The 23,604-nt window shown below is 49.3% G+C and overlaps 1 protein-coding gene and 1 long non-coding RNA gene across 3 annotated transcripts in view; one reads left to right on the top strand and one right to left on the bottom strand.

The window, feature by feature from the left end:
• Window positions 1-2,147: 2,147 nt before the first annotated feature.
• Window positions 2,148-4,375, top strand: LOC310692265. The gene is made up of 2 exons (XR_014518695.1): window positions 2,148-3,268; window positions 3,733-4,375. It is a non-coding gene; the product is annotated as an uncharacterized lncRNA (long non-coding RNA).
• A 97-nt stretch (window positions 4,376-4,472) lies between these two features.
• The window catches only part of NLGN2 (neuroligin 2), a 67,652-nt gene continuing 48,520 nt past the window's right edge, over window positions 4,473-23,604 (bottom strand). For both annotated transcript variants that reach the window (XM_083472589.1, XM_083472590.1), the window contains 3 exons: window positions 17,567-17,752; window positions 10,847-11,636; window positions 4,473-9,208 (listed from right to left, as the gene is read on the bottom strand). In XM_083472589.1, coding sequence (XP_083328715.1) covers window positions 8,389-9,208; window positions 10,847-11,636; window positions 17,567-17,752 — 1,796 coding nt within the window. In that variant the 3' untranslated portion in view covers window positions 4,473-8,388. The remainder of the gene's footprint in view (window positions 9,209-10,846; window positions 11,637-17,566; window positions 17,753-23,604) is intronic.

Raw genomic sequence — 23,604 nt, 5'->3', positions numbered from 1 at the left:
TGGGACATCGGCTTGGAGTGCCGAAGGTCCAATCTCTAGGTAGGGCCTGAAATCCTGGAGGGCTGTTGCTGCCAGTCCGTGTGTGCCTTCCTGATGGACCCCAGTGGTCTAACTCGCTTCCTAACTGGGGATCGAACCCAGACGTTCTGCATTCCTAGCATGTGTCCTCGTCCCGTGCTTTGGGGCAAGGGCTCCTCTAGACGAGGGGCAACCCCACCCCCCCAGAAGGCACCGGGGTGGATGAGGCACGGGGCACATCTAGGTCATAGCTGTCAACAGATTTGAAAATAAGGGACCCGCAGCCTTGAAAATAAGGGATCAGCAGCCAAAATAAGGGATTTTCCGGGCACAGGTATGTTCGACTTCTGAGCCCCTCCGAGCCAAAGGCAGAAAGCCCAGCCAGCAGCCAAACGAAGCCTCAAGCGGTGGTTCCCACAGCGCAGCAACCCGGCAAAGGGGATGCAGCAAGGAAAACCACTGTCGCCTCTCCGCTGGGAAGCGCTGAGCAAAGGCGAGTCCCCAGGCAAGGCGGCCGATTTGATTGGCACAAGGCATGCAAGCTCCACCCCCCCAGTCGTTCTCAGACTCCTTATTGGGTGAGCAACGCAGCCAAGCAACACAGTTGGAGCCTCCCTCCTCCCTGGCTGGCAGGGAGGGAGGGAGAGGAGCGGCTTCCTTTGAAACCCGGGAAATTTAAGGGACATCATCAATAAGGGACAGCAGCGGGACACGGCGCTGGGATGAGGGGCTTTCCCGCCAAATAAGGGATGGTTGACAGCTATGGTCCAGGCAGCAACCCAACAGGAAGCCTCCTGGCTGTGGCTCCTGTACTGCAGGGGGTTGGATTGGATGACCACATGTGGACCCTTACAACACAACGGTTCTGTGATAGGCCAGGTTAGTCTGCCTGGCCCAGCAGCTCCTCGACTTGGGCGGTTCTCTTCCGTGATGTGTTCCAGATCCTTTTAACTGGAGTGAACCGGGATGAGATCTAGGATCCAGCCGGATACAAGGGAGGCGACAGCGTCTGCTACCTTTGGCCACTGCCACACAATGCCTATTGGTAGAGCACATGGTGCAAGGCAGGGCATCCTGGGAACGGGTAGCCATTGTCTAACCAGCCTTATGCCATTTGGAGCCGTCAAGTTGTTTAGGACTACAGTTCCCATCAGCCCCTGCAAATTACATCTGTTTTGGACTCCAACTCCCATCAGCCCCTGCCAGTTCCATCTGTTTTGGACTACAACTCCCATCAGCCCCTGCCAATTCCACCTGTTTGAGACTCCAACTCCCATCAGCCCCTGCCAATTCCATCTGTTTTAGACTCCAACGCCCATCAGCCCCTGCCAATTCCACCTGTTTGAGACTCCAACTCCCATCAGCCCCTGCCAATTCCATCTGTTTTAGACTCCAACTCCCATCAGCCCCTGCCAATTCCATCTGCTTTAGACTCCAACTCCCATCAGCCCCTGCCAATTCCATCTGTTTGAGACTCCAACTCCCATCAGCCCCTGCCAATTCCATCTGTTTTAGACTCCAACTCCCATCAGCCCCTGCCAATCTGCTTTAGACTCCAACTCCCATCAGCCCCTGCCAGCTCCAGCTGTTTTGGACTCCAACTCCCATCAGCCCCTGCCAATTCCATCTGCTTTAGACTCCAACTCCCATCAGCCCCTGCCAATTCCATCTGTTTTAGACTCCAACTCCCATCAGCCCCTGCCAATTCCATCTGCTTTAGACTCCAACTCCCATCAGCCCCAGCCAATTCCATCTGCTTTAGACTCCAACTCCATCAGCCCCTGCCAATTCCATCTGTTTTGGACTACAACTCCCATCAGCCCCTGCCAATTCCACCTGTTTTAGACTCCAACTCCCATCAGCCCCTGCCAATTCCATCTGTTTTAGACTCCAACTCCCATCAGCCCCTGCCAGCTCCAGCTGTTCTGGACTCCAACTCCCATCAGCCCCTGCCAGTGCCGGCTCTTTGGGACTACAACTCCCAGCACGATGGGATTTGTAGTCCAAGGCAGTCTGCCAGCCCCAGGTTACAGAAGGCTCTTTTCAAGGCTGAAGCCCCGGGGTCTTGCTCCCACCCTACCCCACCGCAGCCCCCCAAGAGCTCAAGAAGCACACCCAGCGGCTAAATCATTTTTTTTTATATATTTACAATATCATTTTCCATTTCTTGCAAGGTTTAAAAATGTGTACAGCATCTCAGCTCGGACCCCCGCCTCCCCCCAAATTGCACCCCAAGTCCCTCTTCTCTCGGAGGCTGGAAGGGGGGGTGCCGCAAGCCACCCCAGAGGCGTTTCGACCCACCAGCTGTGTCTCGATCGTAACAAACCGACGAAATTAAAAAAAGAAAGAAAAGAGGAGGAGGAAGAAGAAGAAGAGCACCACCTTGGGATTTGTGTTTTTGATTTCAGTCGCGCCCTCTTCCATGAGAAATGGTCCGTCTTTTCTGGGGTGGGCGGCGAGAGTCCGCAAGTTTGGGGACGGGGCGCAGAGGACTCGGCCGTGGGTGTGTGTGGCCCCCGAGTGCAGGAAAGAATTCGCTTTTTTTCTGCGAAACCCCCAAATCAACCCCTTCCTGGCCCCAAACCTAAAGTCTCATAAAAATAGATTTCTCTCCAGTTTGCAAGTGGGGGGACAATGGCGGCAGGAGGGGAGGCCGACCCTCCTTCTTGTGCCGCCTGAGGCGAGGTTCTTGGCAGCCATTTTGGGTCGCGGCGCATGGCGGTGGGAAGGCGGCCATCTTGAACGGGCCACAAGGACGGGGCGGCGGCCATCTTGAAATGTCGGAAGGGGACGGCGAGAACGATGGCCGTCGTCATCCTAGCAAGAATAAATCCTCTGAGTCGGGTTTGCGCCAGCCTGCGAAGCCGACAGATGGAGGCAGCACTTGATTTTTTTTTTAGAAAACGAGGTGGCGGAGGCATCGTTTCCCGGGCGGCCATCTTGAACGGCGGGACGGAGCCGCCCCCAAGGAGGCCACGTCGGTCGGCTTTCAGAAAGCAAAGAGGGCCGCCTTGGATTTGGCAAACGGATTTGGCAAACGGGAAGGAGGACGTCGTCGGAAACAAACGGAGGGGAGGCCCCGCGTGGCAACTTTTCGGTTTCAGAGCTGCCGCCGTAGTTGTCGTCCCTCAGGCGGCCATGTTGGGTCGCGGAGAACATCTGGGCTGCCATCTTGGACCTCCAAACAAAATGGCCTGTGCTTTTCTCCGCCGGCGGACGGATCCGGGATATTGCAGTTGGCGCTTTTGGGGTGAAAAGGACAAAGGGGCGAGGTTTTTTTTTGGGGGGGTCGGCATTTGGCAACAGTGTAAGGCTCTGACATCGCTCTTTCCAGAGGTGCGTTGGCACCCCACGTTGGAACTTCATTCCGTTCCTTGGCACAGACTTTTTTTGTTCACAGGAGTCCCAGGAAATTCGGTATTTGCAAAAAAAAAACCCCAAGAGAACAGCCCCCCCAAACAAACAAACAAACAAACCACCCCGAAAAAAATATGCTCCCCACCCCCCATCTAAGTTTGCTGAGTTTGGCACAGATTTCGCTTTTGTTCCCCGCCCTCCCGCCCGCCCCGTCTATTTAATCATTTTAAATTTTTGTTTTTGTTCATTATTTTTTTTTACAAAATAATTGTTTTCCTTTTTTAAAAAAATGGAGATATCTATATATATATTTATTTATATTTATAATAAACTTCTTTTATTCTTTTCTTTTTTTAGAAAAAGGAAACCAACTCGGAACATCGCCAAGTTAAGATGGAGTCTTCAGAATGGCTTAAGAACCAAAACCGCCCTCCCCCTCCCCTCCACCGGCCTTCATCCGCTCCCCTTCGTCTTTCCTCTTTCGTCGTCGGAATATTCCGGAAACGATAATGGTCTCCCCACACGCCCCCAGCCATGAGAATGAAGGGCAGAGGCACGAGAAGCGAGGAAGGCAGCAGTGGGGACGGGAGACAGAAAAGGAGGGGAAAGGAAAAACGAGAGCCAAACACCCACCCGAGAACGATGTGCTTCTGAAAACGAAAATATCACATTTCCCTTTCATGCATTGCAGGGGGTTCGACTGGATGACCTTTCGGGGTCCCTTCCAAGTCTACAATCCTATTCTTCTACGATCCCCCATCTTTACTGGAGCCAGCAAGTACGAGGTCGCTCTAGAAAGAGCGTACTACGGCCGAGCAGGGGGCGAGGAGTCATCCTGGGGATCCCAGGAGATCACTGGAAGTGCGCGTGGGTGCATAGATGGGTCCATATTGCACGGCGGGGATGGGAGACGGAAGTCGGGAACGAAGGGTCGCCGGGTCGGGGGGTGGCGGCGGCACGCCCTTTAGACTTCGCCCCTGCGCCACCCCCATCTGAGAAAGAGGTGCCCTCCCTTCCCCTTCAACCTACACGACCCGGCCCCCAAGCAAAGAGGAAAAGGCACACGCAGAAAAGGAGCGCCTTCGGAGGAAACAAGAGCTGGCTCATGCAAGCTAGCCAAGCTGCGTATTACGGGGAGAGAGGCACGCGGGGAAGAAGGCTCAGTTCTGCGGAGGTGGGCATCGATCGAGGGCAGGGTTCGATGGACAGGCGGAGCTTATGCAGGGCAAACGGGGTGGATTTGGGTGGCAGGATCAGGCCAATGGCCTATTCTCGCAGTGGCCAACCGGATGTGAACAGAAAGCATTCTCCTGGTTTCCGGAAGCATCTCTGCCTCCGGTGGCAGGGAGTTCCATAGTCTAACTCGGCACTGCACGAAGAAGGACTTTGAACATTTTGACTCGGTTTTCTGTGCTAGAGCTTCTCTCTGGAAGGGTGCTGTTTCCCGGCCTGCTATCCCACCTGCTCCTTGGGTCGGTTGCCAACCCAGACGTAATTAGAGAGACGAAATCCAAAACTTCATTTTGCCCCAAGAGGAGATATCTCGGATCCCGCCTGCGTCATGCATAGAAAACCTAGCGCAAAGAGGGAAGGAAAAGTGGGCCTTCCTGGAAGGAACGAGGGGGAAACAGGTTTGCAAAGGAGGAGGGGCGCGTCTAAACCCATCGCAACTGCCTTGTCTCTCGAATGAGGAGCCTGCGTCGCAAGGGGTTGGGCTAGATGACTTTGGGATTCCCTTCCAGCTGTCCAATTCTACGAACCGGAGTAGCCGCCGTCCGGTAGGAAAAGGCTGCAAGTCACTAACAAAAGCACACTCTGCACTTTTTGCTGAACGACGTTCTTTGGAGGGGGAGAAGCGTTAACTTTCAAACCTGTTTCACACCAATTTAAATTTGCAGCTCTCGATGGACCAAGCTGGGGCTTAGTGTCGTTCATTCCTTCACTGGCAACCGCAGCTGTTTTTTTTAACTTGCTGGATGTTTCGCAGAAAAAGGAAATGCGGAGGGCGAACGGGCTGGCGTTCCCAACACCAAAAACGTCCTGCGGCTTGTGCGAACAAAAACAAAATTGCACTTGCAAAACAGCAACCCTCAGATCCTGGAATAAGGACCCACCTGGAAGCACCCACTTTGCAGAAATTTTATGCAGAGAAACAGGGTGATTCCAGGTGACCTGTTTCTTGCGCCTTGGTGCCAATTTATATACGGAGGAACTGTTTGCAAGGAAATTGGATGGCATTGCGTCAAAGCAAGGACCCGTCCTTTAATTTCCCATCGTCCACACATTGTTCACCGGAAACAACTGCTGTCCCAAACTCCCCACCCTGCTAAAAACCAGAGATTCCCTGTCCTTCAAAAATCCAGAAAGGCCACCTCTTTAAAAGCACTCCTTACAAGCTTTCTGTGATTATTTTTAAACGGGCATTTTTGATGTCGAATAGCTACAGGGGCGAGGTTGCTTAAAACAGCAAATTGTGTGAAACAGGGAGAATGGACAGGTTAAAATATCACACCTGAATGTAGGCTGCTCAGGTACGCACCTCCAGGGGCAAATCAATCGCATAAAATGTGGATTTTGTGGGCTTCACCCACTGTCGTTTGACCCATATTTTGATCGCACTGTGTCCCGACCGATCAGGTTCAAGGGCTTTCCCGCTGTTCCACGGCTGTGCTTTGCGGACATCTGATTTTGCCCTCTGAACCGGATCTTATCAGATGTGCGGAAAATCCAAAATAGAGGTTTTGCGTAACCGAGCATCAATTCCTCTGCGGGTGCGATCGGATCATCGCAAGGCGCGGCTGCAGAATGGCGAGAGAACCTCCTGGGACCCGGGAGAATTAACCAATAGACGATAAAATCAAAGCATGGGTCAAGAGAAAGGGTGGGTGGCCTCCCTCATTTTCGGGCGCATTTTGCACATGATGGTAAACGCACGAGCGAGAGCCGAGCCCAAGAGCCTTCTCCCCTCCTGTGGTTTCCAGCAAGTAAAATCCAGAAGCATCACGGTCTCCGTGAAGGCAGAGCACACGGATTTGCCTCATTCTCTTTTAAAGCCCTGAGAAATGGCCACTGTGGCAGGGAGTTCCAGGGTTTAACTCTGTGTCGCACCACGACGGGCTTTCGCCTGCCCTGAATCCTATGACACCCAGTTTCAGCGGATGCCCGTGAATTAGTTTTTATGACATTTGTGGGGGGGGGGGGGAGAGAGAAATGGGTATGTTGGCACAAGACCTCCCGGCCAATTAGATCTGCACAAAGTGAATTTTGCGCCCATGCGTGGCTGAATCCCACCCGAAAAGCCGCGAAAGTTCAGAAGCTCGCAAGGAGGGTGTTCAGGAAGGGGGGGAGCCTCCCCCCACCGCCATAGAAGAGGGGTTGTGGGGGGGAGAAATGATCTGGGGGGAGGTCTGGTTTCTCCGAAGCAAAAGGCAAGCGATGCTCCCCCATGTCAAAGAGACTAAAACTCTGACGCCCCGCGATCGCCACTCCTTCGTTTCCTTGCTCAGATCTTTAAAAATTAAAATAATAAAGCCTGGAACATGCAGTGTACCTTTGCAGGTTTTCTTAACAGCTTCCCCCTCCTCCCCAAATCTTGTAGTCACACCCTTCGGGGGGGGGGCCCTTCAGGGGGGAAAGCGGATTTCCAGTTGTTGCATTCAAAAATTTCGCCTTGGGAACAAGCTAGTTGGCGCATGCTGCCTGCCCACCCCCACCCCGCTTTGAACCCCCCCTCTCTGGGTTCCCTTCTAGATGCTCCACATCCCCACACTGTCTGTTAAGTCCCCCCCCCCACCCAAAAAAGCAACAACACCTAGTGATTCTGGGCAAAGCTTTAGCTCTTGCACCAAATTGGAGGGAGGTGGGGGCAGCAAATTGGCGGTCCTGCCCCCCGCGGACGAGAAAGGGTCAACTAACCCTCTGCAAATTGTGCAAGGAAGGCACTGGGATTTTGACAAGTACCCCCCCCCCAACGGCGAAGAGAGGCAGGGGTCGCTCCTCGTTCCAGCAGGGCGACCCTTTTTCGGCAGCCGTGAACCAGCCATCGCTAGGACCACTGCCTTGGGGAGGAACGCGCCCCTGCTTCTGCACTCTGGACACACACACACCTCCAGGTCTCCTTCCCTTCTCTCTCTCCACCTCCGCCAGACAGACTCGAAAAAGGAAAAATAAGGGGTGGTGGTGAAAGAAAGGGGGCGGGATCTCTAGCAAACCTCTCAGCCCAGAATTTGTCTGGGCTGACCGGCTGCTCCCTCCGCAGCAATCCAGCACTGGGAATTTGACGCTGGGCGGACCACAGGGCACCTTCACCACCAAGAGAGAGGTTGCGCCAAAGCGAACCGGCTCCTCTCTCTCTTTCTCCCCTCTCTCTGACCTTTGACCCTCCCACCCCTCCTCTCCACCGTCTGTCCGTCCATCCATCCAAGCCGAGCCGACTGCTTTGAGTGGCGTCGCCGACCCCCCTGGGGGCAGAGGGACTGCCTTCTTTTGTCAATCACAGCCACGGCGGGGACTCTTTTCCTGCGAGTCAGACTTCCCTTATCTCCGCCCGGAAGGACAAAGGATGCCTTTGCCGCCCGGACCCAGATGGACGAGGAATGGCAGGCCAATCTTCCTCCCGGGAGCGCCGGCGAAAACCATGGCCGCTCTTCCGCCGCCCGTCCGGAAAATGAGGGTGGGAAGGCGACCCGCTTCTTCGCCTCATGCCGGAAAGAACCCCCAGCGCCCCAAAAGGAAGCGAGATTGCCGGTGCCGCCCTCCTCTGCTGCCATGCCATGCCGCGGGTGTCGCCAAAGGGTGTCGGGACCCAAGCAGGGTGGAGAACCGTTGCCAGCCCGTCCGTGCCGTGTGCCGCGGGGACAGACGGGCGGACCTCCAAATCGCCCGACCCCTCCATCTGCTAGACCCCCCTCCCCCCGCAACGTTGTACAAAAGACCCGTCCACGTGGCAGGAAAGGTGGCCCGCTCTTTGCTTGAGCGGGGCGGGGCGGCCAAGGGGCACGGAGGGGAAGGCGACTATACGCGGGTGGTAGAGTGAGGGTGGGGCAAGGTGTTGTTGTGTCCGGTGGGGAAGGTGTTGAAAGGGTGAAGGGCCTGCATGCCCGTGATAGTGCTGGGGATCATGGTGATGGTGTTGGGGGTCATCAGGGGCACGTCGTCCGGGGCGCGTCGCAGCGCCAGGGTGTAGTCGGGGGGGCAGGCGGGGCGCAGGATCTCGTGGGGCCGCAGCGGCTCCAAGTCGTGGGCGTCGTGCTCCGAGTGCTTGATCTGCAGCGACATGATCTCCTCCTCCTGGCCGCCGTGCACCAGGTCGTTGGCCGCGTTGCGCTGGGGGCTGAGCCGGCGCCCGCTGCGCAGTTCGTGGCGCTTGTCCCGCTTGTAGTACAGGGCGGCGAAGGCCAGGATGTTGAGGAAGAGGAGCGAGGCCCCCACGGCCACCGTGACGCTCAGCTCGGTGGAGTAGTCCCGCGAGTCGCCCGGGAAGGGGACGTAGCGTTGGGGGCGGACCACGTCGTCCTCGTCCGGTGGCAGGGTGGGGATGGGCCGGCGGGTGGTGCTGGGCCCCACGCGGGTGGTGGGCCAGCGGGTGACGTAAGGCGGGATGCGGGTGGTGGTGGAGGTGTAGGGCGGCTCGTGGAGGTTGTGAAGGTGCGGGACCAGCTCCAGCCAGAAGGCCACCTTGTTGGCGCGGTAGTTGTCTCGCACCCGGGGCTTCAGGCCGATGTGGAGGTACTGCTTGTCCTTCGTGTTGAACTTGGTCCACACCACCTCCTCAAAGCGGTTGGGCTTCGTGTGGATGAACTTGGTGTCCTGCGGCACCGGCTGGTTGGGGTCCCTGCGGAAAGGGGGGAGAGGAGGCGGAGATCACCATCACCGTCATCACTTGCGTTAATTAAAATGCTTTTCAAAATGATTTCATTTACAGTGGTGCCTCGCAAGACAAAAAGAATCCTTTCTGTGATTCTCTTCGTCTAGCGGGTTTTTCGTCTTGCGAAGCAAGCCCATTGACGGATTAGCGGATTAGCGCTATTAGCGGCTTTTAGCGGCTTATCTGCTGATCGGATCAGCTGATAAGCGGCTTAGCGGCTTAGAAAAAGGGGGGGAGGAAAAAAAACCAGCAGGAACTCGCAAGACATTGTCGTCTTGCGAAGCAAGCCCATAGGAAATTCGTTTTGCGAAGCACCTCCAAAACGGAAAACTCTTTCGTCTAGCGAGTTTTCCGTCTTGCGAGGCATTCGTCTTGCGGGGCACCACTGTATAAATTTTAACAAACAAACAAGGCAACAACATTTCAACTTTAGCAACTGATCATTCCACCTACAACTTTCACTCCCTCCCTCCCTCCTTCTTTGGTTCCCTCAAAATTTCAATTTATGTTGCTTATCATCATTACTCTATATACCATGGGTGGGGATACTAAGGCCTGGGGGCCAGATTTGGCCCAGTCGCCTTCTAAATCCGTCCCCCACCTGCTAGCCTGCTCCCTAAAATATCACAGGTTTTCTCCTTTCTATATATAGGGTGCCTACATTCTGCATGGACTGGTTGCAGGGCAACATGGGCAAATGGCTTAAGATACCTATGAGGTCCATCAATTACCAGATAGCATATCTTCAAAACAAAAAACAGCGACAATTTGTTGTTGACAAAGGACAGCTGGACATAGAAAGGGCCCCATTACCTTCAGTAGCTTAGCACATGAGTAGGCAACCTAAGGCCTGGGAGCCGGATCTGGCCCAATTGCCTTCTAAATCTGACCTGCGGACGGTCCGGGAATCAGTGTGTTTTTACATGAGTAGAATGTGTCTTTTTATTTAAAATGCATCTCTGGGTTATTTGTGGGGCATAGGAATTCGTTCATTCCCCCCCCCCCCAATATAGTCCAGCCCCCCACAAGGTCTGAGGGACAGTGGACCGGCCCCCTGCTGAAAAAGTTTGCGGACCCCTGCTCTACGCCTCCACTTTATCTCACAATTGAAACAAAAAGTTCACTGTGATTTTTGCTGGTGGCTGCTCTTGTGATTCGCTGCCCCCCGCAGGAGTCAGGGGGCAGCTGAGCTACCAGAGTCAAGAGGGGCTGCAGGAATTGAGAGAAGCATTGGCTTTACGGTTTCCCCCACATTGTGATTTTTGCATAACACACACGTCCTGATTCGCAATATATTGCCAGATTCGCAACATTTTGCCTAGCTGCTCAGAGATCTGGATTATGTAAGTAAATGCTACTTTTACATCTTCACAAAACAAGGTGTGTGAGAGATGGTTGTTTTTAAGTGGGAGAAAAGGAATAATACCGGGGGGGGGGGGTCCAGTCTGCCTTAAAGCATCCTGGATTATTATTTCTTGGAGGTTAAATCAGCTTCCAAGTTTTAAAGCTGCAAAGGGCGGTGCTCTGCTGATCTCACCAAGGAAGAAAAATACCCAAGAACCTATCTTCTCCTAGTGCATCAATCCATTCGCACAATCGTCTCACCCCGTCTTGGCAAAGTTGGTCCAGTAGGTCATGACGACGGCGCTGAGCATGACGTCGTTCTTGGAGAAGTTGCAGGGGAAGAGGTCGGTGGCGCCGATCATGGGCACCCCGAAGACGTAGGGGATCTCGTCCCCGTGGGCCGCGTCCGCCCATTCGGGGCGCGTGTCCGTCTGGCAGTGGTGGTAGAAGGTGTAGAAGTAGACGGGCGACTGGTACTCGGCGTGAAGCTTGGCGGTGGCCACGGCCGGCGCCACCCACTGGTGGTCGGTGAAGAGGGCCAGGAGGGTCTTGCGGCGCATCTCGCCGTTGTCCCGGTCCGCCCAGTCCGTGTACATGAACTTGATGGTCTCGCGAAGGATGTCCTTGCCCTCCGGGTAGCCGTAGAGGTTGTCCACGAAGTTGGAGATGGTGAAGTCGAAGTAGCTGGCCGAGATGCCGTCCTCGCTTTCCATGGAGTCCTCCACGAACTTGAGGCCCTCCCCCTGGTTGACGCCGATGAGGATGTCGTAGTTGAGGAACTCGCCCTGCTGCATCAGGATCTCCGGGTCGTCCGGGACCACGTCCCCGTCCACCACGGGACCAAAAGCGATGTGGTAACGGGCCGGCTGGATGTCCTGGTCTACCAGCTCCCGGTAGGCCTTGCGCCTCAGGCACTCCACCGTGTCGCTCGTGTCCATGTGGTCACAGCCCACTTTGGAGGCCAGCATGCGGGTGTACTTGAGGGGCTGGTAGTTGACCGACCAGCTGGAGATGGCTGTGCCGCTCTGCGCGATGGCTTTCTGGAAAAGACCTGGAAGGAAAAGGACAGTCAGCGGTCAAGAGGAGAAGGGAATGGCTGGAGAAGCCATTGGGACGTATGATGATGATGATGATGATTACAGTGGAACCTCGGTTGTCAAACGTAATCTGTTCCAGAAGACCGTTCGACTTCCAAGATGTTCGACAACCGAGGGTCAAAGTGTGCGCTGCAAAGTCAATGGAGAAAATGAACAAACGTGCCTCTTTCTCTTTTTTGAAAAGCATTTTGTTGAATTAGGAAGCCTCTCATCACTGCCTTACTGGCATCCCACACTACACTTAAATCAGTTGATTGATTGATTGCTTGATTGATTGTCCTCCCCCCCGGCATATTTTATTTCCCCCCATTGCTATTAAACTTACTGCAGTTGGGTGTATACCCCCTAGATTACTGTAAGGATTTATCAGTGATTCCTGAAGAGTTTTTTGCTCTTCTCTCTTGGCTTCTGAATTTTTTTCTTTTATGGAGTGGACGGCACACTCAAATATATAAATATAATTTCCTGCTTGGATTTTGGCTGACTGAGTGGGATGCGCTTTATGGATTGTGAATTTCTATATATTTTTTAAAAACTGGTGGATTCCTGCATAATCTAATTGGGATTATTTTGCTTTGTCCTGCCTTCCTGCTGACTGAAGAGGAAGAGAAGGAAGAAGAGGACAAAAAGTAAAGAGGGAAGGGGCTAGAAGGAAAACTGGAATTGTGAGATATATACACACACGGTGGCACCTCGAAAGTCAAACGTAATCCGTTCCAAAAGGACGTTCAACTTCTGAAACATTTGATTTCCGAGGCATGGCTTCTGATTGGCTTTTGGAATCGGAAGAGCCAATCGGAAGCTGCTTGTCTGCTGCGTTGGATGTTTGGCTTCCGAAAAGCATTCAAAAACCAGAACACTTACTTCCAGGTTTTCGACAATTAGGAGCCAAAACGTTTGGCATCAGAGACAATCAAAAACTAAGGTTTGGCTGTGTGTGTGTGTGTGTGTGTGTGTCTGTATATATACATGTATATTTATTACACACACACAGCATAATTTAAGATCAGGCATATCCAAAGTCTGTTTCGGGGGCCTAATCCAGCCCATTGGTCGGTTTAATCTGGCCCTTGTTTACTTCCCGGGGTAAAATCCTAAAAAAAGCTCTGGTCGGCCCTCATGCATGTTCATTTCATCAAACCTGGCCCTCTTTGAAAAAAGTTTGGACACCCCTGATTTAAGACGGATCTTCGAATCCTTTCATGGAATGGAAATGGACTAAATAACAAAACGAAAAGGAATAAAATAGCGCACATCTTGACAAAGCAGAAATTAGACATCATTCGCTTACAGGAGACACATATAAAAAGACAACATAGAAAATTACTAATAAATAAAGGTCTGGGACAAGAGTTTATCTATTCTGATAAAGCTAAAAAGAGAGGAGTGATGATGTATCCTAAATTCACCTTTGAAGATGAAGAAGGCAGAATGATGGCTATTGAAGTGAGACTAGGTGGGGAACCAATTACTGTAGTGGGAATTTATGTCCCCAATGAACGGAAAACTGATTTTTAAAAATCTGGAAGAAAAATTGTTTGATCTGTGTGATACTAAAATGATGATGATGGGTGCTTTTAACGCTGTTGTTTCCCTTGACTTAGACAGAACTGTACTGAAAATAAATTCAAAAGAAGGGAAACTACCAAATGTCTTTTTTTCAACATGGTGCCCAATTTTGACTTACCGTATTTTTCTGTATATAACACAAGGCGTTTTTTTTATTTTAAAACTATGCTTAAAATTTGGGCTTGTGTTATACATGAGTAGTGCTGAGGGGTGACGGGCGATTGGTTGCAGCCGCGAGCACGAGATTCTCAGCGGCGATAGGGCGGGTGATTGGTGGCTGTGTGAAGAGCTGTTGGCGATTGGCTGCCGTTGCGTCAACTGGGTGGTTGATTGGCAGCTGCCGGCGGTGATTGGGCAGTTGATTGGTGTCTTCTGCGATGCGTGCAATTGTCAGTGTCGGGTGAGCAATCCCCCCCAAAAGCTCAACAACTCTTGACAATATCCCCCCATTTTCTTAATTTTGAGTCCCCCCCAAATAGAGGGCGTCTTATACATGGGGGCGTGTTATACACGGAAAAATATGGTAATTGACCTATGGTGACTTAAACATCCATTGGAACGTCAATCTGCTTTTTTCTCAAACACAAACAATTCTTCATGCAGAATAGACTATTTATGGGCTTCGAAAGAATTAACAACCAGGGTACAAAGGGTAGAAATTCAGCCTAAGACACTATCTGATCACAATGCCATCTTGATGACAATAACAGGTGAGAATTGATCTTCGTCTAGGTGGAGGTTAAACGATGTGGTGTTGCAAAATGAACAAACTGTAAGTAAGGGTCAACACTCTCTACAATAATTTTTTGACCTGATTTGACCTGATTTAAGTGTAGTGTGAGATGCCAGTAAGGCAGTGATGAGAGGCTTCCTAATTCAACAAAATGCTTTTCAAAAAAGTGAAAGGGGGAAAAAAGAAACAAGAGATATTAGATGCTCAACTGAATAAAGAGAAGGAGTTAATTGCAAAACCAAAGGAGAAAGATGTATGTCAAGTAATTAAACCCCTGCAAGCACAATTTTTGGTGTTAGTTAATCAAGAGATTGAGATGAAAATTAAATTAATGAAACAGAAAATTTTCGAATTTGCTAGTAAACCTGGTAAATTATTAGCATGGCAACTCAAAAAAGAAAGACAATAAATAATATTGTTGATGAGGATAAGCATTTGACTAGCCCAAAAGAGTTAAGGAAAGCGGTTTTTTGGGGAAATTCTTTATTATACTGTTGTGAGAAGGAGAACTTTAAGAAAATGGATTCTTATTTAAGTGACTGTCACATACCCCGGAGTATCTAAGGAAAACCGGCAAATTCTGAATACACCCATATCTTTATCGGAACTGCAAATGGCAATAAATCGAATGAAGATGGGAAAAGCACCAGGGCCAGGTGGACTTATCGCAATTTATTATAAAAGGATTCAGGATGCACTTATAAAACCACTTAAGGACAGAATGAGCAGAATTTTGGTGATGGGAGTAGTCCCAGCCTCATGGAAAGATGCATTCGTTACTTTGATCCCCAAATAAGACAGCGACTTAACAAAGACCAAAAATTACAGACCTATTTCATGATTGACTTCAAACTATTTGCTACAATCTTGGCTAATAGATCGAAAAGGACATTAACTGAGGCAGTCCACAGAGAACAAGTTGGGTTTTATACCAGGCCGACAAAAGAAAGACAATATAAGAAATGTAATTAATTTAAGAGAGTATCTGGAAGCAATAAATGAAAAATAGGCCACGCTAATCTTTCTAGATGTGGAGAAAGCTTTTGATAATATTTCATGGTCATTTATGATCAAGGTTTTAGAGAAATAGGTAATTCTTTCGTAGCGGGAATTAAAGCAATCTATACTGATCAATCTGCAACTATATTAATAAATAATATTCTTTCAGATAAGTGTCAGATATGCAAATGTATTATGAGGCAGCTTGTTTGTGTTGGTTAAAAGAATGGATTGTATTGGACAATGCAGACATTCTAGATTTAGAAGGTCGTGATTTAATATTCAGCTGGCATGCATGTCTTTGGCATGGGAAGGCTAAAATCTATGAGAGCTTTTTGAACCACAATCTTAGGAAGTATCTATATTGAGTCTGGGAGAAATATAAAAAAACTGCTGGAAAGAAAAACACATTTGCGGTTATCTCCCACTGAAGCAATTACAATTAAGAGAGTTAATATCACCAGATATATGACATGTTTAAATTAGATAGAAAGAATTGATTTCTGGATCAAAGCTCACAATTTGAAAAAGAATTCTTACAAAACAAGGATAAACTTCTGCCTAAAATGTAATATTTTTTTATTAGAATGGGAAACAAAAGACGAGCTAGTTAAATTTTCAATGATACACTGGGCAATAGATATAGGACACAATGTAGATCTTAACCTCTGGGAGAAACTTTGGAAAAGCAACCTGAAATTTACTGCATGTTATTTATTGAAAGAGAATTATTTGAAAATGATTCATACATGGTACCTAACTCTGAGTAGGTTGGCTAAGATTTATAAAACAGAATCAGATAAGTGCTGGATATGCAAAGAAGCGGATGGAACATTCTTTCATATATGGTGGAATTGTAAAAGGGTAAAAGTATATTGAGAAATAATTTATAATGAATTGAAAAAAATGTTTAAAACTATTCCTCCCCCCCAAAGAACCCAGAGTCCCTTTTGTTGGGAATAAAAAGGTAAAGGGACCCCTGACCATTAAGTCCAGTCGTGGCCAACTCTGGGGTTGCGGCGCTCATCTCGCTTTATTGGCCAAGGGAGCCGGCGTGCAGCTTCCGGGTCATGTGGCCAGCATGACTAAGCTGCTTCTGGCGAACCAGAGCAGCGCACGGAAACGCCGTTTACCTTCCCGCCGGAGCGGTACCTATTTATCTACTTGCACTTTGACGTGCTTTCAAACTGTTAGGTTGGCAGGAGCATGGACCGAGCAACGGGAGCTCACCCCGTCATTGTGGGGATTTGAACCGCCAACCTTCTGATCGGCAAGTCCTAGGCTCTGTGGTTTAACCCACAGCGCCACCCGCATCCCAGGTGTTGGGAATAACCCAGACAGAAATTCCTAGGTGTCAGAAAAGTTAATTATGTACGCAACAACTGTAGCCTGTGTTTTGTTAGCCCTAAAATGGAAAGTGAACGAGGTCCCAAGTAAAGAAAATTGGCATCATAGAATAAGAGAGCAAGAAGAACATATATTTAAAGAGGGGTGGAAAACATTTATTGAATATATGGAAAATAACTGTACACAGCTGAAAACGCTGGCAGCACTATGATAAATTCAACAGAGTGAATACCATATTTTCCTGTGTATAAGACTAGGGTTTTTTTAAACCAAAAAATTAGGCTTAAAATTGGGGCTCGTCTTATACACGGATAGTGCTGTGGGGTGTTTTCTTAATTTGGAGTCCGCAAAAATAGGGGACGTCTTATACATGGGGGGGTCTTATACACGGAAAAATGTGGTGATTTTTGATGGCTGTAAAAGTGGAAAACTGATTTGAAGGGTGATAGTAAAATATTCAGGAATGTATGATACGTAAAATGAGCCATGGAAGGAGAAGAAGGGAAGTCATTTGATATTTTAACGTTTGTACAATGTTTATTTTGAAATGTAAAATTAAAATAATGATGATGATGATGAAGTCAGTCCCCAAAGGCCTGTGGGAATGAAACAGTCTTTGCCTGCTGGCAGAAGGACAACCAGGAGGGAGCCTGTCTGGCTTCTCGAGGGAGGGAGTCCCAAGGTCTGGGAGGAGCCACCACCGAGAAGGCCCTGCCTCATGCCCATCTCAGCCGAAGCTGGATGAACGGAGACTGGGGCCTAAGTCTCCCCCAAAGGGGGTGTTCTGTGGGGCGGGACCAGACTGGGGGTACTTAGGCCGGATCGTAGGCCTGTTCAGTTTTGGCCACACGGGTAAATAACTATTTCAAATGTTTATTTGAAAGCAGCCCTGTTTAGGGAAGCTTTTAACGTTTGATGCATTACTGCATTTTAATATTGTGTTGGAAGCCGCCCAGAGTGGCTGGGGAAACCCAGCCAGATGAGCGGGGTATAAATAATAAATTATTATTATTATTATTATTATTATTATTATTATTATTATTATTATTATTTCCCCTCTGCCAGGTTTAGGCAAAACGGCGGCCCCTGTTGCCGAATGTGGTTCGGATCGGGTGCAAAACTGTGCTGCCTTAGCTCGCTTCGCTTTACGCCAGTTTCTCGTGCACGGGATCGTCACCCACCACCCAAAAAACCCTGCCAACCCGCCGCCATAACGTCGAACGACCCGAGCGCTACCTTCCGAGTGGTGGGATAAGATGAGGAGGTTGACGCACGAGGCCCCGGCCCCTGAGCCGAAGATGGTGATCCGTTCCGGGTCGCCCCCAAAATGCCCGATGTTCTCGTTCAGCCACCGCAGGGCCTGGATCTGGTCGAGGATCCCGTAGTTTCCCTTGGCGGACTGGTCACCGGTGCTCATGAATCCTGCCGAGGGGAAGGAAGGAAAGAAAGGAAAAAAGCCGTGTCAGGAGGAGGAAGAAGAGGGCGAGCGTCTAGGGGGAAAGACGCGATTTAGTGCAGGCCAATCCTCCTGCAGCCGACACACCGTATTTTTCGCTCTATAGGACGCACACTTTTCCCCTCCAAAAATGAAGGGTAAATGTGTGTGTGTCCTATGGAGCGAATGCAGGCCCCTTGGCTTCAGCGATAGCAACACGAAGCCTCCGAAGCGCAGAGGGAGCGCTCCCTCCGCCCTCTGGAGGCTTCGCGTTGCTTTCGCTGAAGCCTGGAGAGCAAGAGGGGTCGGTGCGCACTGACCCCTCTCGCTCTCCGGGCTTCAGGGATGGCCGCCTGAAGCCTTCGGAGCGCACCACGAGTTCCTGCTGCGCTCCGTAGGCTTCGGGTTCCTTTTGCTGACTCTCCTGGCTTCAGCAGAGAGGGAGATCTGCGCAGCGCCCCTTCAGCCAAGCAGGAGGAGAAATGGAAGGGGCTCCGTTTCTCCTGCCGCTTCGCTGAAGGGGCTCTGAGCAGAGAGGGGGAGATTTTTTTTTCTTGTTCTCCCCCTCTAAAACAAGGTGCGTCCTGTGGTCCGGGGCGTCCTATAGAGCGAAAAATACGGTAAATTTAGGCTGCGTACGTCTTAAAACACAGCCGAGTCGTTGCTTTTTCTCAATTCGGATTGAGACTGGTTTGGGAGAAACGAGAAGCGTGTGGACACACACATTTCTTTTGATAATAATAATCTTTTTTTTTAAAAAATAATATTTATTGAAAGTTTTTAAGATATAACAAAAAAAGAAAAATAAACATACAAAATAAAAAACAGTTAAAAACACACATTAATTTTCAATAACATAACTTCCATACACTTATTTCCTCGGACCTCCTCATACCTCCCTTCTTTGTATTCCAGTTCGATTTGTTAGTTCAGCAAATCCTTACCATTAAACTTTTACCCATTTATAAAACCTTTTTTTTCATATCTCTTAAAGCATTACAGCTGGAAACCGCTTAGTTTCTATCCAACATCCTTCTAACATTCATTAATTTTACAATGTTTCTGTAAGTAGTCTTTGAATTTCTTCCAGTCTTCTTTCACCAACTCTTCTCCCTGGTCTCTCTTTTGATAATAATAATCATGTTATAATATTTGTATTATTTATATCCTGCCCATCCGGCTGGCTTGCCCCGGCCACTCTGATAACTCTGATTTCCGGGGGAAACCACACACACACACACACACACACACACACATCTTTTGATGCCTCAGATCCCTACTTAAAAAAAAACCACAACAGATTCAAATTGCCTCAACTTTCTAAGCATCTGGGTAGCCTTGTCTTAAATAACAACAACAACAACAACAATAATAGTCATAATAATAATAATAATAATAATAATAATAGTTAAGTTGTGGGTGAACATATCAGACGACACAGCGATTCTTCAAACAGCTCTTGTTTATTCACAGGCCAGAACAGAGCTGAACTGAAGGGCTCAGCCAGCCTGCTTATATAGAGCTCCAGTACCACGCAACTGCAACAACTTTCTGAAACTATCCAATCACTGAACGTCACTTTCTATCCCTTCTTTGCATATGTGGACCTGAGTGAAAACTATCTACAGTATCCCCCCTGCTGGCCCAGGGTGAGAACTTCAGTACATAATAATAATAATAATAATAATAATAATAATAATAATAATAATTTATCACTTTTACCCCACCCATCTGGCTGCATTGCCCATCCACTCTGGGCAACTTCCAACAGAATATAACATGTTTTTATTTTATTTTATTTAAAAAAAAATTTAATGGTTTTCACAAAATTATAAACAGACAGACAGAGAAACAAACAAACAAACAAACAAACATCATAACCTTATTAAAATTACACTTGTTAACATTGTTAAGTGACTTAGTGACTTCCTCGCTTCCCCTTGGTTGGATTTCATTGCATATCCTTTTAACGGTTTTCCAAATCAAAGTTCTTATAAACTTAATCACTTATCATCGTTCTAACTTTTCAATTCAGGATTAAACACCTTAATTCAACACTTATATGAAATCCTAAGATGATCTATTACTTGCAAGCTATTTCCAATTAGTTTAACTTAACGTATTTAACTAAATAGTCATTAAATTTCGTCCATTCCTCCTGATACTCCTCCTCCTTCTGGTGGCGGACTCTTCCGGTTAGGTCGGCTAGCTCCAAAAAATCCATCATCTTCATCTGCCATTCTTCTGCAGTTGGTAGTTATTGGGTTTTCCACTTCTTAGCTAGTAAAATTCGAGCAGCAGTTGTGACATACAAAAATAATTTAACATCTTTCTTGGGGAATTCCAGACCTGTTATTCCAAGAAGAAAGGCCTCTGGTTTCTTTATAAATATATATTTCAACATTTTTTTTCAATTCATTATAAATCTTTTCCCAGAAGTCTTTCACCTTGGGGCAGGTCCACCACATGTGGTGAAAAGTTCCTTCATGTTTTTAGCATGTTTTTAGCAGCATTGATCTCTTGCTCGCTGCCACATTAAGCAATCGGGTTCTTAAAAATGCGGAAAACGGGAATCACAAGGTCCCATAGCAGCGCCAATTCTGCCGACCGAAGCAGTTGCGTTTGGCAAAGCGACTTTGCAGGTAAACTGGTCCCAGGTTGTTAAGCATCCTCCATGTGGAACGGATTCCTTCAGGAGGTAATGGACTCCCTTTCCATGGATGTTTTAAAGCAGAGGTTGGGGGGGGGCATCTGTCATGGATGCTTTAGCTGAGATTCCTGTATCGCAGTGGGGTTGGACTAGATGACCCCTGGGTCCCTTCCTATTCTATGATTTTATGATTCCAAACTTCAAGTCCAACCGGCTTCCCTCCCCGCCAAAAAAAACACCCAACATCTGGCAGGCACCAGGTTCCAGCAGAGGCTGCTCCTGATAATAATAATAATAATAATAATAATAATAATAATAATAATAATAATAATAAATTTTATTTATACCCTGCCCGCCCCGGCCAGAGCTGGGCTCAGGGCAGTTAACACCAATAAAATAAAATCACAGTAGAAACAATAGGGGAAAAAGAGAGGGAGGGGGGAAAAACCAATTTAAAATACAGGTTAAAATGCAGCCTCATTTTAAAATAGCTGATAAATCAAGACCATAAAAGGGGAGGGAAACATAAGGGTCAGACTGAGTCCAAACCAAAGGCCAGGCAGAACAGCTCCGTCTTGCAGGCCCTGTGGAAAGATGTCAAGTGCCGCAGAGCCCTAGTGTCTTGGGACAGAGCGTTCCACCAAGTCGGGGCCAGTACTGAAAAGGCCCTGGCCCTAGTTGAAACCAATCTAACCACCTTGAGGCTCGGGATCACCAGTTATTTGTGGACCTTAAGGTCCTCTGCGGGGCATACCAGGAGAGGCGGTCCCGTAGGTACGAGGGTCCTAGGTCTTAACTTCCTCCCGTTCCCAATTCAACACACAACACAAAGGGAAGCTCTGCAAAGCGATCGATCGGAAAAGGCCTTTCTTTCTTTCTTTCTTTCTTTCTTTCTTTCTTTCTTTCTTTCTTTCTTTCTTTCTGCCTCTGCTCAAGGCTCCCGTCCGCACGGCCACGTCTCCTTTAAAATTAATCATCGCTCCATCCCGGGGGCGCCCGCTTTTCTTTCTTTTTTTTGCTGGAGATAACGAGGCCCCGCCGTTAATTATTAAAAGCTTTTTAATGAAATATTAATTTCGACTGCGCCTGGGTAAATTTCACACCCGCAGGGGGAGCGGAGGCGAGAGGAAGGGGCCGAGTCAGGGCTCGAACCGCCAATCGGGCAGGCGAGGCTGAGCCTCAGAAGAGGGGTCCACGCTCCAGGTCAGAATCTCACCCCCAACCCAGAACCCAGAGGCCGGCGGGAGGCCCCCTTCCCACATTACGCAATGCCTGCATGCGTCTTCCCCTTTGAGGAAGGGACATCGTAGCTGAGTGGATAGGGTACCTGGTCCCGGGTTCAAATCCCTCATGGCTTCTCCAGGCAGGTCTGAGCTAGACGGAGCCAGAGTCTGTATCCGCTTCCTGTCGTTGGCAACCGTCAGTCTCGAGAGACAATGGAGTGCGTTTCCGGGGTGAGGCCAAGCCACTGCGTCATCAGCCCCAAAGTGACCTCGTTGGGGTGCAAGACTGGGCAGTGTGTGCGGAGGTCCTGGGATGCCCAGACGACAAGACCCCCCTCTCGGCCTCGCAGGTGTGGTCCAAATGAAACGAGAGTAGGACGCTTGGCACCAGATTCGCTGCAGGAGTTGCTGGAAGGAGGCGAACAAGGCCTCATCCAATCGCCTTAGGGACTCCATTCCAGATTTGTAGGTCCGTATAGTTAAAGCTCTGGTTTTCCCAGTAGTGATATATGGAAGTGAGAGCTGGACCATAAAGAAGGCTGATCGCCAAAGAATGGATGCTTTTGAATTCTGGTGCTGGAGGAGACTCTGGAGAGTCCCATGGACTGCAAGAAGATCCAACCTCTCCATTCTGAAGGAAATCAGCCCTGAGTGCTCACTGGAAGGACAGATCCTGAAGCTGAGGCTCCAAGACTTTGGTCACCTCATGAGAAGAGAAGACTCCCTGGAAAAGACCCTGATGTTGGGAAAGGAGAAGGGGACGACGGAGGACGAGATGGTGGGACGGTGTTCTTGAAGCTACTAGCATGAGTCTGACCAAACTGCGGGAGGCAGTGGAAGACAGGAGGGCCTGGTGTGCTCTGGTCCAGGGGGCCACAAAGAGTCGGACATGACTAAACAGCTAAATAACAACAAATAGCGTTTCCTCCTTAACCTTTTCTTCTCCTGAAGATGTCCCGCAAGGCAGCGGAGTTTGAGGATGAGAGTTTTCCTTCTCCTAGATGGGCGAGCCCTGTTTGCCCCTCACTTCCCTCTACAGCAGCGGTTCTCAACCTGTGGGTCCCCAGATGTTGTTGGACTACAACTCCCATCACCCCTGAGCTCTGGCCTTGCTAGCTAGGGTGATGGGAGTTGTAGTTCCACAACATCTGGGGATCCACGGGTTGAGAATGGCTGCTGTACAGCCATTCTTCGTTCCGGAGGTCCGTTCTTAACCTGAAACTGTTCTTAACCTGAAGCACCACTTTAGCTAATGGGGCCTCCTGCTGCTGCCGCGCCGCCGGAGCACAATTTCTGTTCCCATTCAGAAGCAAAGTTCTTAACCTGAAGCAATGGAGGTGGAGATGCTCCTTCAGGTCTACTGGGCCTTTGAGGTCATTTAGGGCTTTCAAGGTCAGCACCAACACTTTGAATTGTGCTCGGAAATGTACTGGGAGCCAATGTGGGTCTTTCAGGACCATTGGAGCCACTCCTGGTCTCGTCCGCTACATCTGCCAGAGTCTGTCTTCACGTGCAAAGAGAGTCCCTAACTCACGGAGTTAGTTTGAGACCCGTTGGCTCCCCTCGCCTGGTTCAGCCGGCCAGTCGAAGCCGTTCCCAGGGTGTGGCCCCTGTCACACGCTGGCAGCTTCTAGGAGCCACAAGTGAGAGCTGAGGGCAGGCGTGGGGCCAAAAGGTGGACAAACTACCCCAGAAGGAGCACAATATGTTTCCCCCTCCAGTAACACTCCAGCTTGCTATGTTCCTATTTATAGCAGCCATTCCTTCGGAGCAAAGAAGACTAGAATCTTGTGTTATTTTAAGGGCACTTGGCCATAGCTCAGGGAGTAGCGCTGCCTTGCCTGCAGAAGATGCCAGGTCCAGTCCCTCAGAATATCACCTGCTGGAAACTCTGGAGGGTCACTGCTGCCAGTCAGTGTGGACAATATTAATAATAGTAATAATAAATTTTATTTATATACCGCCC

This window comes from Podarcis liolepis, assembly GCF_965112155.1.
Source record: "Podarcis liolepis genome assembly, chromosome: 13".
NCBI lineage: Eukaryota > Metazoa > Chordata > Lepidosauria > Squamata > Lacertidae > Podarcis > Podarcis liolepis.
This window is presented reverse-complemented; position numbering and strand designations above follow the sequence as displayed.